The 15,487-nt window shown below is 48.8% G+C and overlaps 1 protein-coding gene across 3 annotated transcripts in view; it reads right to left on the reverse strand.

The window, feature by feature from the left end:
• Positions 1–15,487, reverse strand: part of LOC139276118 (E3 ubiquitin-protein ligase DZIP3-like) — a 182,319-nt gene that overhangs the window by 123,909 nt on the left and 42,923 nt on the right. For all 3 annotated transcript variants that reach the window (XM_070893630.1, XM_070893628.1, XM_070893629.1), the window contains exons 5-6: positions 12,632–12,946; positions 3,297–3,602 (exon numbers count right to left, since the gene is read on the reverse strand). In XM_070893630.1, the coding sequence (XP_070749731.1) occupies positions 3,297–3,602; positions 12,632–12,946 (621 nt within the window). The remainder of the gene's footprint in view (positions 1–3,296; positions 3,603–12,631; positions 12,947–15,487) is intronic.

Raw genomic sequence — 15,487 nt, forward strand, 5'->3', positions numbered from 1 at the left:
ATAGCACAAAGGAAACTGTCCCAAATTTAGCTTACTTCTGACCTTGCATTAATTTTTCTCCACTAGTATTTCTGTGTGAAATAGTGAATGATGATACAAGTGGTGGAACCACTGAGAGAGTTACTGAGCCCAACAGCATAAAGAAGCTGAAATAACAGTGGAGCAGTTATCAACTTAGGAGTACTTCAGTGATTTTGCATTATGATTTGTCTTTGTTAAATCAGTTTTCTTGAGCTGCTGAGTCAATGATTAACACACAATTGCCTGCAAGCTTCATTCTCATTTTCCTTCGCTGTATCTTTTCCCTGTTAGTAAACTCCCAATTTCCTCTTAGCACCTCACCTGATGATGTGGCTGAAATGTGTGGGAAGTCACACCCATAAGCAGAATTTTCTACCAGATTTTTAAACTCAAACTGATTAATAAGTAAACACAATATTTCAGTAATTAATTCAATCATTTGAATCTTGCAAGAAATACTTACTTGTTACACATACCCATAAATTAGCCAGGCACCAGAAGAAGATGTGGAAAATTCATCACGTTTGATAGGTAGGATTTCTCTGTCAAGAAAGGGTTTTGCTACACGACTAAGTTGCTTAATTTTAGTATTTCCTCATTAACTAGTTAATTCCCTGTGGCATTGCACCTGGAGGATTCAAGATCAAGTACAGTATTCAGGTCAGGGCGGGTTAGAAGGTAGGGGATAATTGGACGCAGTTAGGGTCGGGAAAAGGATGACACAGGAAGCAAGAGAAGAGTGAACGAGGGAGGTTGCAGTGAGTGTCCTCTGTCCACAGTACCAGGTTTTCATCGGAGGAGGGGAAATGGGGTGGGGAAGTGGCACACTGTCCTTCCTTTCACCAGTCCCACTGTCAATCTTGGGCTGTGTGGTGAAAAATGAACTCTAGGGCTAGGGGTGAGCTAAACCTTCCTCTAAACAGGCCACATGAGAAGTTGGGGTAGGTTATCCTTTGATCGCCCTGTTTCTCAGTTTCAAGGATTTGTCAGGTCAGGCACCTGAAATTCTACTCAAGCAGGTGGGGGCTCATCGCACCTTACTCGATAGTCACTGGAGCAAGAAATATGCTCTGGGGAGGGGGTGGGAAGAGAGTTGAACTCAAAGATTAACTGAATCAAGTTCCACTACAGTAAACACATTTTGGTTTTGCTTGGTCTTTAGTTAGTTCATTGCTTGACCATTTGGGATATAACATCAGTGTCCCTCATACACTATAGCAGAAGTACATTTTTTTCCTCTAGGTGCCATCACAGCACCACCTACTGGAGTAACAGGTACTGCTTGGAATGTAGTGATCCACCTTATATTTTCTGTTGCAGGTTGAGCGTCGGAAATCCGGCAACCGCGGGACCGAAGCCATTCCGGATATTTGCGGATTTTGGAACGTCTTTGCTGAGGTCGAAGTAGGTGGGGTCTGGCAGCCGAAGTAAGGGGGAGAGGGGGGAGCTGGGGTGAGGTCGGGCCGGCGAGGGCCGGGGTGGGCGAAGTTGGGCCGGAGGTTAGGCCGCCGAGGTCGGGCCGGGGCGAGGTCGGGCCGCCAAGGGCCGGGCCGGGGCGAGGTCGGGCCGGGACGAGGTCGGGCCGCCGAGGGCCGGGGTGAGGTCGGGCCGCCGAGGGCCGGGACGAGGTCGGGCCGGGACGAGGTCGGGCCGCCGAGGTCGGGCCGGGGCGAGGTCGGGCCGGGGCGAGGTCGGGCCGCCGAGGTCGGGCCGGGGCGAGGTTGGGCCGCCGAGGTCGGGCCGGGGTGAGGTCGGGCCGCCGAGGGCCGGGGTGAGGTCGGGCCGCCGAGGGCCGGGGCGAGGTCGGGCCCCGGCGAGGTCGGGCCAGGGCGAGGTCGGGCCGGGGCGAGGTTGGGCCGCCGAGGTCGGGCCGGGGCGAGGTTGGGCCGCCGAGGTCGGGCCGGGGCGAGGTCGGGCCGGGGCGAGGTTGGGCCGCCGAGGTCGGGCCGGGGCGAGGTTGGGCCGCCGAGGTCGGGCCGGGGTGAGGTCGGGCCGCCGAGGGCCGGGGTGAGGTCGGGCCGCCGAGGGCCGGGGCGAGGTCGGGCCCCGGCGAGGTCGGGCCAGGGCGAGGTCGGGCCGGGGCGAGGTTGGGCCGCCGAGGTTGGGCCGGGGCGAGGTTGGGCCGCCGAGGTCGGGCCGGGGTGAGGTTGGGCCGCCGAGGGCCGGGGTGAGGTCGGGCTGCCGAGGTCGGGCCGGGGCGAGGTCGGGCCGCCGAGAGGTCGGGCCGCCGAGGGCCGGGGCGAGGTCGGGCCGGGACGAGGTCGGGCCGCCGAGGGCCGGGGTGAGGTCGGGCCGCCGAGGGCCGGGACGAGGTCGGGCCGGGACGAGGTCGGGCCGCCGAGGTCGGGCCGGGGCGAGGTCGGGCCGGGGCGAGGTCGGGCCGCCGAGGTCGGGCCGGGGCGAGGTTGGGCCGCCGAGGTCGGGCCGGGGTGAGGTCGGGCCGCCGAGGGCCGGGGTGAGGTCGGGCCGCCGAGGGCCGGGGCGAGGTCGGGCCCCGGCGAGGTCGGGCCAGGGCGAGGTCGGGCCGGGGCGAGGTTGGGCCGCCGAGGTCGGGGCGAGGTTGGGCCGCCGAGGTCGGGCCGGGGCGAGGTCGGGCCGGGGCGAGGTTGGGCCGCCGAGGTCGGGCCGGGGCGAGGTTGGGCCGCCGAGGTCGGGCCGGGGTGAGGTCGGGCCGCCGAGGGCCGGGGTGAGGTCGGGCCGCCGAGGGCCGGGGCGAGGTCGGGCCCCGGCGAGGTCGGGCCAGGGCGAGGTCGGGCCGGGGCGAGGTTGGGCCGCCGAGGTTGGGCCGGGGCGAGGTTGGGCCGCCGAGGCCGGGCCGGGGTGAGGTTGGGCCGCCGAGGGCCGGGGTGAGGTCGGGCTGCCGAGGTCGGGCCGGGGCGAGGTCGGGCCGCCGAGAGGTCGGGCCGCCGAGGGCCGGGGCGAGGTCGGGCCCCGGCGAGGTCGGGCCAGGGTGAGGTCGGGCCGCCGAGGTCGGGCCGGGGCGAGGTCGGGCCCCGGCGAGGTCGGGCCAGGGAGAGGTCATGCCAAGTCGGGCCGCCGAGGCGTGGGCAGTCCGGATTTCGGAACATTTTCCGGTTTCCAGATGACCCCACCACGGATCGGCCTGGTGTCCGGATTCTGGAACATTCCGAATTTTGGATGCTCAACCTGTACTTCTCCATTGTTATACATGTTGTCAGAAAGGCCCAAAGGATTACAACTGAAATTTTAATGTTAAAAATGCTCACTTGCTTTTGAAATCAGAGGAAATTCAGATTAGACAAAAAAATAATTACTTTGTTCATCAAATGCTTTCAGGAAACTGTTGATGTATGGTCCCAGGTAAGGAAGTTCATGCTTATGTTCCACTAATGTAAACCACATATCTGCTACACACAGAATGGTTTTTTTGGTGAACAGGATGTGTATAAAACGCTCTGCTCCCTCCTTGTAGTTGTACTTGCATAAATCCTTGATCTCCGATTCCTTCAGCATTCCTGATTTTATAAAGTATTCCGCAAAGCTCTTCACACCGAATTCTTCCAGGACATATTTAAAAACATCAGCATATTTCTTAATGAAGAACATGCAGCAGCTGTCACCTAAACAACATAAAGCCAGGGGTAATATGTAAGACGGTACAATTTATTTTTAAAGAGTCATTGAGGTGGTGAAGGACAGCACCCATAAATGCTTTAAGAGTTTGACATAACTAGGCAGTATATTCACTTAACATTATCTGCTATGTTCCTCGAGAACAATCTTAGAACAGGTGTGTACTGAAATATCTAATTTTGACATGGTTTACCTTGTTGACTAAATGCCGAACTTAGTTTTCTACTTTTGACGTAGTTACTAGGAATTGGATCAGGATTCCTCACTAATTTCATTAAAATGAGGGGGCAATATTATAATAGACAAAAAGCATGAGATGGTGCTGCCCTTTATCCACATAAATTATACACTTTCTTCCTAAATTTCAACTCATTTTACATTTTTAGTTCAATAAATCCTTATTATAAATTTTATATTTGAATTTTGTCTTATTGTAAAGGACAGATTAAAGGGATATTGATCGGTTGGTTCTGTAATCTGATGTTACTTTCACGCAAATAAAATAATTTAATAATAGAATTTAAAATGTTGTTTTCCATACATGTTTTGCCTTATTGTGGTTGAAGAATTGAAGTAGAGCAGTATTGTGAGACAAGAAGTAAATAATTTTAGGCTAATATTCATCTTCTCACTGTACCAAATATTGTGTGCAAGGCATTAACTGAAAGAAAACAGTATTTCCCTCAAGCCAATTTAGCATACGGGGATCTGCCATAATTAGAATCATAGTCAAAAAGGCCTGTCTTGGACAACAGCTGAGGGAGGTACATCGTTAACACACTGTGATTATGTTGAACAATGATTTACATCGTAACCATTCTATGGGCCCAAGTTTCCACACGATAAAAAACGGGCACCCCTCCGAGCTGGGCGCCCGTTTTTCGCGCCGAAAATGGCGCCGGAAAAAAAAACGAGCAATTCTGGAGCGCTTTGCAGCTCCTTGTCTGCTTGGCGCGGCGCCCAGGGGGGCGGAGCCTACACTCGCGCCGATTTTGTAAGTGGGAGGGGGCGGGTACTATTTAAATTAGTTTTTTTCCTGCCGGCAACGCTGCACGTGCACGTTGGAGCGTTCGCGCACGCTCAGTGTGAAGGAAACATTGGCACGTGGCCATTTTTGTAGTTCTTTGTAGCTGTTTAGTTTTTGAACATTTTTTAATAAAAGTACATTGCCATCAGCACATCAGCACAGAGGCTTCTTGTAGCAGTGAGAAGGCTGCAGGAAGCCTCAGAAAGTTGAGGCAGCCGTTTCCCGACGACCTCCGCCTTTTGCCGTCAGGAAATGGCTCCTCAATTTCTGAGGCTTCCTGCAGCCTTCTCTCTTTTCCGCCAGCCGTCTGGAACGGCTCCCCCCCCCACCGCCGCGTTCGGTCGGCTCCCTTCCCACCCCCCGCCCGCCCCCCCCCCCCCCCCGCATTCGGTCGGCTCCCTCCCTCCCTCCCGCCCGCGTTCGGTCGGCTCCCTTCCCTCCCTCGCGTTCGGTAGGCTCCCTCCCTCCCGCCCGCGTTCGGTCGGCTCCCTTCCCTCCCTCGCGTTCGGTAGGCTCCCTCCCTCCCGCCCGCGTTCGGTCGGCTCCCTTTCCTCCCTCCCGCCCGCGTTCGGTCGGCTCCCTTCCCTCCCTCCCGCCCGCGTTCGGTCGGCTCAATTCCCTCTCCCCCCCCGCGTTCGGTCGGCTCCCTTCCCTCCCTCCCGCCCGCGTTCGGCCGGCTCCCTTCCCTCCCCCCCCCCCCCCCGCGTTCGGTCGGCTCCCTTCCCTCCCCCCCCCGCGATCAGTCGGCTCCCTCCCTCCTGCCCGTGTTCGGTCGGCTCCCTCCCGCCCGCGTTCGGTCGGCTCCCTCCCTCCCCCGCGTTCGGTAACGGCTGCCTCGTTTTGTGAGGTTTGCTGCACCATTCTTCCTGGCTGAAGCACTTTCACACAGGTAGGAAGATGGTTTATTTAATCTTTTCTTTGCTTATAAATGTTTATTCAGGTTGGATTTATTTGTATAATATTTGTATAAGTATAAATAAGGATTTATTGTAGAATTTAATGACTTCCCTTCCCCCCCACCTCGTTCTGGACGCCTGATTTGTAATCTGCGCCTGATTTTTTAATGTGTAGGACAGGTTTTTTCAGTTCTACAAAAATCTTCACTTGCTCCATTCTACTTTAGTTTGGAGTACATTTTCACTGTGGAAACTTTGAAATCAGGCGTCAGTGGCCGGACACGCCCCCTTTTGAAGAAAAAATTCTGTTCCAAAGTAGAACTGTTCTACCTGACTAGAACTGCAGAAAAAAAAATGTGGAGAATTGCGATTTCTAAGATAGTCCGTTCTCCACCAGTTGCTCCTAAAAATCAGGCGCAAATCATGTGGAAACTTGGGCCCTTAGTGCTTCAAACCAGCTAAAAAGTCATGATTACCTACCATGTAGTGCTTACACTCTTCAAATGATTTGCATCTTCCACAAAATAAGATTAAACACTACCTTGATTAGTTCTAGGGAAAGAACATACTCAACACCCACTTTAACAAAATGTCACTGTAACATTGGAATTGGTACTGCAGCATGTGGCTTTCCGCAAGGTAGATAATCTATCTTTCTTTCTCATATCCTCCACACACCATAAGAGCATACCAAAGTTGTACAATTTGGAAAGAGGTCCCTGGTACAGCTGTAGCACCAGCTGACAGGGTAGATCTTCTACTAAATGATCATAAGCCACAATCACATCTAAACATTAATGCTTAGTAAACTTGTAAGGATTGCTCCATTTGGTTGCTTTATAGATACTGCCATCTGGAACCAATCATAAAATATAGATAGCCCTCTCTAATGATTTATAAAATCCATGCACCTTTATTACCTTCCCCATTTTGCTGTGAACTTTATAAGACCAAACTCATGGAAGGAGAGTGAAGGCTGCTTGGTGTGGATTCCATTATGCAGTGGAGACCCATTCTCAAATACAGATGTCATGAAAGGTTATTGTTATTGAAAGAAGCATGGCTTAGATTAAATTGGCTAGAGTGCAAATGGATTGGTTTAAGGCATCAAATCAGCCATTCTTCATTCTAGTTTTCTTGTTAAATCTGTCTACTTTCCATAAAAGTAACTGCTTGAAAGATTAGGTGTATTTTCTCTCTAGTTTACGTAATATTCAGGAACAATCCTAACAGCAACTGGTGCCATTATGCCCCTGGAGTGGTTCAGCCCTGCACATCTCTCAAATCAAGTGGCAGTGCCAAGTCTGTGTCACTGCCCAATGCTAGAAATTTGCCAACACCAATTAGTGTTAAAACATCCTTGGCACTTCTTTCTGCCAGTATGATTTCAGAGCAACTTGGTGCATCTCTGGTGCTGGATGTTTACCTTGGCACCATTAAGCGCTGATATTTCCATTAGCACTGCTAAGTGCCGATGAATTTTCAAGAATATTCAACAAAGTGGCTGTACAATCTGTGATTGGTGACTCTGGAGTTAGGATAGTTGCTTTTTTCAATTTTGTTCTCAATACACTCGTTGGGCCCAAGTAGGTGCGCCGACATTTTAGAACAGAAACGGCGCCTATTATTTACCTTGGTATTCTCCCCTCCGTCCAATCGATCCAGGCCCTTGGCGCAGCACAGCAGAATGCGTGGAGGGCGGAGCCAGGTCCCGGCGCTGAAAACCATGCCGGAACCTCTGCACATGCGCACTAGAGTGTGCACACATGTGCAGTAGCTCCTCGCAGCCCGAATTTGTGCAGGCTGCGTGGGATGGGCCCAAAGAACGCCGCCCCTAGCCCTGGCCGAATGGGCTCACCGCGCATTGAAGATCGGGACTCGGACTTCCCTCCCGTTCAGCTCCCCCCCCCCTCCCTCCCAGCCCTTTCCCCTCCTCTCCCCCTCCCAGCCCTTCCCCCTCCCTCCTCTCCCCCTCCTCTCCCCCTCCCTCCTTCCCCCCTCCTCTCCCCCTCCCTCCTTCCCCCCTCCCCCCGCTGTCAGAAACACAGAGTCACTGACGGAGGCAGAGAGAGAAAGACAATGACAGAGCATGCTGTTGGAGGGCTCCCAGTGCTGCAATAGGTGAGTAGAAACTTAAGTTTTTCTCATTTTTTTAATTTTTAATTTAAACATTTTTTTGGGTTGATTTATTGATCATTTATTATTGATGATGGCTCTTTATTTGTAAAAGTGAAGTGTTTAATGTTTGTAAACTTCCCTCCCCACCACCCCCCCACCCCGCACCCCCCCAATCTCTCGTTCCCTACGCCTGATTTCCAAGTGTAGGCAAGGTTTTTCTGGCCGTACAAAAATCTACATGTATTCCATTCTAAGTTAGTGTGGAGTAAGTTTTCGCTGCCTAAACTTGTAAAACAAGCCTAAGTGGCTGGACACGCCCCCTTTTGAAAAAAAAATCTGTTCTAAAATGAAACTATTCTAACTCACTAGAACTGGAGCAAACTAAATGCTGAGAATTGCAATTTCTAAGATGCTCCATTCTAAACTAGTTGCTCCAACAAAATAGGAGCAACTCAGGCCGAAACTTGAGCCCTTTGTAAGTATGTTTGGTGAATCCAAATCAGCTGTAGCAAGCAGCGGTTTTTGACAAGCATTTTATGCATTAATCATTTATCATTACAATTGTGAATTGGGTATTGAATTTTTCCCAATATTTAAAATCTTTGCCATGGGTTGAAATTAACATACAATCTCAACTGAGGATGCATTGATTTTTGTTTTCATGCATTATGTGGCATGTGTCACCAGTTACAACACATTAGCAACAGATCAGCAGGGCACAATCTATCAACTGTAAATTAAATTTTTTGTCTCAGGCCACTTTGGGGTCAAGTTTCGGGCCGCGCCTAGCTCGGTGCAGCGTGGCAGGATCTGCGGGGCCAAAGCAGGGCGTCGATTCGGAGACTGCAGGGGGCGGGGCTACATCCGAGAAGACAATGTCGTGCCGGCAGCCCTGCGCACGTGCGCTGGAGCGTGCGCAGTGAGACACAGCTTGCTGCCGTCCCGCCCCGTCTCCTGGCCGAATGGCCTGATGCTCCTCTGCAGCTCAAAGGCTGCTTGCTGCTGTCCCGCCCCTCTCCTGGATGAAAGGCCTGAAGCTCCGGAGCTTGAAGGCTGCTGCTGCTTCACATAGGTAGGAAAATTAATGTATTTTTTATTTGCTTTATTTATAATTTTTTATTCAGGATGGCTCTTTATTTGTATAAGTGAGACTGTTAAATGCTTGTAAAATGTAATTACTTCTCTTCCTACCACACCCCCATTTCTCGTTCCCTACGCCTGATTTGTAAGTGTAGGCAAGGTTTTTCAAAGCGTACAAAAATCTACACTTACTCCATTCTAAATTAGTTTGGAGTAAGTTTTCGTTGCCTAAACTTACAAAACAGGCGTAAATATCCAGACACGCCCCCTTTTGAAAAAAAAAATCTGTTCTAAAATGAAACTGCTCTAACTCACTAGAACTGGAGCAAACTAAATGCCGAGAATAACAATTTCTAAGATACTCTATTCTAAACTAGTTGCTCCAAAAAAATAGGAGCAACTCAGGCTGAAACTTGACCCCTTTGTGTTTGCCTGCTTTTTTGATTTCATTTGAAATGACTGCCTATAAACCAAGTAGCTGGTTGCTCGTGGTTGCCACATGATCTGCACAGAGTTCTTCTTGTTGCTGAGTCTGTTCATATTTTACTCTCATGCCATTCCTAAGGAAGGTAACTTTGTTTTTATTACTTTTGTCGCACGATCCTGAGAGCAGTGCCAAATCTTAAATTCTCAGAAAAACTTGAAAGAGCAAAAACAGATTAGCTAATTGGAATGTTTATAACCTAATCTACTCCTGAGGAGGAACCAGAGTCTTTCATTTAATGAGAGGTGTGACTCAAAGATTAGAGAACACAGCCTCTTTAGCAAGGGAAAAAACAAGTTCATGCTGTGGCACACGACCCAAGGCTGTATATGACAGAATATTTGACCACATCTGCACCATCGGGATGACATTTTTGTGTGCATGAGTTCCCAAAAACCAATTAAACAAGAATTGACATTTATGTGCTACTTTTCATATCCTCGGGATGTCCCAAAGCATTTCACAGCCAATGCATTACTTTTGAAGTGCAGTCACTGTTGTTTTGTAAGCAAATGTGCACAAGGCAAAAGATCATGAACAGCAATAGGACGAATAACCAAATTATTTGTCTTGATGCTGTTGTCTGAGAGATGAATGTGGGCCAGGTCACCAGGAGAACTCCTTGCTCTGCTTTGAAAAAGTGCCATATGATTTTTTTTGTCCACCTGAGCAGAGATGGTCTTGGTTTAATGTCTCAGGTGGCAATGCAGTACCTCCTCTGTTCTGCACTTAAGTGTCTGCTTAGATCAAGCCAGTGGAGGAGTTTCAACCCATATGTTTCTGACTCAGAGGCAAACCACTTGAGCCAAGCAAGACTACAAGATTTACTCCTCATGTGTAAGTCAGCTTAGTGAGGAACCATTCTAAACAAAATCTTTCAAAACATATTTCTTTTCAGGGGAGGGAGAACATGAGAAAGCTTTAGATTGAAAGTACTCATTCCCACCGCAAAGTATTGTTCAACATTGTTCTACTTTAAGATCCAGTGGTATTGAGCATTTAAAAACCTTCAAGTACAATGGATTTGTTTTATCTGATGATATATTTGTAAGGGAGCATTCAGTAACATTAGACAGAAGGAAAGATAAAATAAAAAAGTGGGTTAGTAGCTGGAATAGGAAAGGAGTCAAGATTGCCAACCGATGGGCCTAAAACGGGCGCAACAATAACCAATTTAGCAACGCAGAGGCCCACGCCTGATTTGCATGAGCGTTCGGACCACTGCTAAATTGATCGGGGCCTTTTTTGTTTGTGATGTGCAAGCTCTAACATGCATTTCTGGGTCCTCAGCAGCCTAACTAGCGGTCCTTAAAGGGATTGTTAGAGGCCGCACAAATGAGGTCCAAAAACATGGAAATTATTTAGTATTTAGTGGAGTCAGCAGTTGTGTTCCTCCTGGTTCCATAAAACTGCAGGCTGCTGCTGGCCTGCCCTCGCCCGAAATTATCGCTGGAGCTCAATATGGAACAAAACTAGTACAGCCCTGATAGGCGAGCTGCGGAGGCCGCCTCACTGGCACCTGCAGCTTTCCTGATTTATTTTGATGAAGCCCGAGGACCTCGGATTTAGTTTTACATTTTGGAGTTAACAAACTGAAAAACTGATTTTGTGGTAAGACATCAGCCCACCTGTACATCGCTGGCTGAACCACCATTAAAAATGGGACAGTCGCAACAGCTGGAGGAAGTGGCCCTAGAAATAGTGGATGCATTAGCGATCATTTTCCAACAGTCTATTGACTCTGGATCTGTTCCTATGGACTGGAGGGTAGCTAATGTAACACCACTTTTTAAAAAAGGAGGGAGAAAACAGATAATTATAGACCGGTGAGCCTGACATTAGTAATGGGGAAAATGTTGGAATCAATTATTAAAGATGAAATAACAGCGCATTTGGAAAGCAGTGACAGGATCGGTCCAAGTCAACATGGATTTATGAAAGGGAAATCATGCTCGACAAATCTTCTGGAATTTTTTGAGGATGTAACTAGTAGAGTGGACAAGGGAGAACCAGTGGATGTGGTGTATTTGGACTTTCAAAAGGCTTTTGACAAGGTCCCACACAAGAGATTGGTGTGCAAAATTAAAGCACATGGTATTGGGGGTAATGTACTGACGTGGATAGAGAACTGGTTGGCAGACAGGAAGCAGAGAGTTGGGACAAATGGGTCCTTTTCAGAATGGCAGACAGTGACTAGTGGGGTGCCGCAGGGCTCAGTGCTGGGACGCCAGCTCTTTACAATATACATTAATGATTTAGATGAAGAAATTGGGTGCAATAGCTCCAAGTTTGCAGATGACACTAAACTGGGTGGCATTGTGAGCTGCGAGGAGGACGCTAAGAGGCTGCAGGGTGATGTGGACAGGTTAGATGAGTGGGCAAATGCATGGCAGATGCAGTATAATGTGGATAAATGTGAGGTTATCCACTTTGGGGACAAAAACACAAAGGCAGAATATTATCTGAATGGTGGCAGATTAGGAAAAGGAGAGGTGCAACGAGCCCTGGGTATCATGGTACATCAGTCATTGAAAGTTGGCATGCAGGTACAGCAGGCGGTGAAGAAGGCAAATGGTATGTTGGCCTTCATAGCTAAGGGTTTTGAGTATAGGAGCAGGGAGATCTTACTGCAGTTGTACAGGGCCTTGGTGAGGCCTCACCTGGAATATTGTGTTCAGTTTTGGTCTCCTAATCTGAGGAAGGACGTTCTTGTTATTGAAGGAGTGCAGCGAAGGTTCACCAGACTGATTCCCGGGGTGGTTGGTCTGACATATGAGGAGAGACTGGATCGACTGGGCCTTTATTCACTGGAGTTTAGAAGGATGAGAGGGGATTCATAGAAACATATAAAATTCTGACGGGACTGGACAGGTTAGATGCAGGAAGTATGTTCCCGATGTTGGGGAAGTCCAGAACCAGGGGACACAGTCTAAGGATAAGGGGTAAGCCATTTAGGACTGAGATGAGGAGAAACTTCTTCACTCAGAGAGTTGTTAACCTGTGGAATTCCCTAACGCAGAGAGTTGTTGATGCCAGTTCGTTGAATATATTCAAGAAGGAGTTAGATGTGGCCCTTATGGCTAAAGGGATCAAGGGGTATGGAAAGGGGTACTGAGGTGAAAGATCAGCCATGATCTTATTGAATGGTGGTGCAGGCTCGAAGGGCCGAATGGCCTATTCCTGCACCTATTTTCTATGTTTCTAAACTTTCTTCACCAATGGTGAAAATGTATTGGCGATTCAGCAACACACGATGATCAGATGCCTATAGTACATTTCGTTTCATAAAGGTGAAAGAATTCTAATCCCAGCTTGAATAGCCAACATTGATAATTGAAACTAAAATTGGGGAGAGCAGAATAAATATGACAAATATTGAAGTAGAAACTAAACAAATGAAAGGATACTCACTGCAGCCTTGCATATATTCAGCCCAGTTTAGTGCTTCTACATTTAGTATCACTTGGTCCCGCATGTGAGAAACAAATTGCCGTAAAATGCCATTGTTATTTATTTGTAAAAAGTGATCCAGCAGAACTCGAGTCCTGTCGTTTCTAACTGGATATCTAGTAATTTTATTCAAGGAGATGAAGTCCAAAGTGCCAGACGTTAAGAGTTTAAGAATGAGTCGATCAACATCCAACATTCCTTTTTCAATGGACATTCTCTCTGCAGTGAGTTCTCGCAATAAATAGCACTTCTTTGGTTCTTCCACTGAGAGAGCAGCTGTACAGAAACAAAAATGAACAGAAAATTAACAATGCAGCTTCTATTACTTATGGCGAATCAATATTATTAAAACTTCTGGAATGTTTAATGGAGTCTCAGACCTCATTTTTTGTACTTTTGCATCGACACAAAAACTGCGGTATAAAATGGTCATTAGAATGATATTCTTTGTACTTGTTCTTGGGAGAAGCTCATTAGCTTTGTATTATCTGAAACCAGGCCATGGAATCTGTGGCCCAGCACTGCGCCAATAGCACAGAATTCCTGGCTACAAAACATCCATAAATTCACAAAAAGTCCAAGAATAAATTAAATGCAAGGGCATTTTTTTTGAAAAAGTATCCCATTAACACAGATCTAAGAGCAATATTTTAAGGATGATTTTTCCCTCTCCCGAAATGTTCTTTTACTTTTCCTTCCCTGAAGACATTAAACTAACTCTTAACCACTTTCAAAACACCATTCTTCACGTGTAAACCCATCCAAGAAGTAACAACACATTACTCAGCTGTATTTTACCGACATTCCTTCACTGCTTTCCTGCCTCTGCCTCTGCACTGAGTGACTTCTCATCCTCCATCTCAATTCACCATGCACTCTCTCCTGAGTTCACTAGCCTCCTGTCCTCCCTTAATCTCTCCCTCCATGTAAACTCCCCAACCCATATTCATGGCCAGCCCCTCGACCTTGCCATCTCTCGTGGCCTCGCTACTCCCATTGTGTCAATTGAAGATAAGGCCATCTCTTGCCACTTCCTCGTATCGCTCTCCACCCACATCCCCACACCCTGCAACCCTATCACCTTGTGTCCACCCCTGGAAAAAACTCTCCCGACTCGCTTACAACTGCACTCTCCCAACTGTCCAGCCTTTGGCTCAGAATCGCTCACTATTCCAGAATCATTCCATTTACCATGATATGAATGCTAGCTATCGATCTGCTCAATCACACCCTCACCACTACCTTTGATGCCCTAGACCCTGTGAAAAAAATTACTCTCTCTCTCACCCTGGCAGGTTCCCCCTGGTACAGCCCTGATATGCGCTCCCTTAAGTCCAAGGGACGTAGACTTGAACAGATATGGTGGACAACTGGTTTAACTATTCACCGCCAGCTTTGGCTGGATCATATGAAGCACTATCGGGTTCTACTCTCATCTGCCAAAATCGCTCACTATTCCAGAATCATTCTGGAATGTAGAGATAAACCCTGGCTTCTATTCTCCACTGCTAACCTTTTTAAACCCTCTCCTCAGTCTCCATCCTCACCTCCAACAATAAGTGTAAGGAGCTCATGGACATCTTTGTCTCTAAGGTTGAGACCATCCGTTTGGCTGCCTCCACCTCTTCCCTTCCTTCCCCTAGCTCACTGGGCCAAACATCCTCTAAGGAAGCCCCCTGCCCTAGCCCTGACCTCACATCTTTCTCCAATTTCTCTCCGAACTCCCCTCATGACCTTTCCGAGCTCATCCTGTCCACGAGACCCACTTCCTGCTCCCTATTCCCACCAAACTGACCATCCAACTTCCTGTTCTGACTCCCGTTAGCTGACATTGTTAATGGTTCGCTCTCTTCAGGTACTATCCCCCTCTCATCAAATCTGCCGACATCACCCATCTCCTCAAAAAATTAACCCTCGATCCCATCGTCCTTGCAAACTCCCTTTCCTCTCCAAAGTCCTTGAATGTGTTATCCAAATTCGTGCCCATCTTTCCCGCAATTCCATGTTTGAATCCCTCCAATCCGGTTTCCACGCCTGCCACAGTACTGAAACAGCTTTCAACAAAGTCACAAATGACATCCTTTGTGACTGTGACAAAGGCAAACTATCCCTCCTCGTCCTTCTTGACTTGTCTGCAGCCTGACACAGTGGACCACTCTATCCTTCTCCAATGCCTCTCCACTGTCATCTAGCTAGGTGAGACTGCACTCACCTGGTTCCATTCTTATCTAGCTAATCCTAGCCAGAGAATCATCTGCAATGGCTTCTCTTCCCGCCCCCACATCGTTACCTCTGGTGTCCCCCAAGTATCTATCCTTGGACCCCTCCTATTTCTCATTTACGTGCTTTCGACCACATATCCGCAGCATAACTATGACCGCCTATTTCAACCTCCATAACATCGCCCGTGTCCACCCTCGCCTCAGCTCATCCGCTGCTGAAGCCCTCATCCATGTCTTTGTTACCTCTAGACTTGACTATTCCAACACACCTCTGGCTGGCCTCCCACATTCTACCCTACGTAAACTAGAGGTGATCCAAAACTCTGCTGCCCATGTCCTAACTCGCACCAAGTCCCGCTCACCCATCACCCCTGTGCTCGCTGACCTACATTGGCTTCCGGGAAGCAACGCCTCGATTTCAAAATTCTCATCCTTATCTTCAAATCCCTCTATGACCTTGCCCCTCCTTCAGCCTCAAAAACCTCCCCCCGCCACCCCGAGATGTCTGCGCTCCTCTAATTCTGCCTTCCTGAGCATTCCTGATTATAATCGCTCAACCATTGGTGGCTGTGCCTCTGTTGCCTAGGCCCCAAGC

Source organism: Pristiophorus japonicus, chromosome 11 (assembly GCF_044704955.1).
Source record: "Pristiophorus japonicus isolate sPriJap1 chromosome 11, sPriJap1.hap1, whole genome shotgun sequence".
In the NCBI taxonomy this organism is placed as follows: Eukaryota; Metazoa; Chordata; class Chondrichthyes; family Pristiophoridae; genus Pristiophorus; species Pristiophorus japonicus.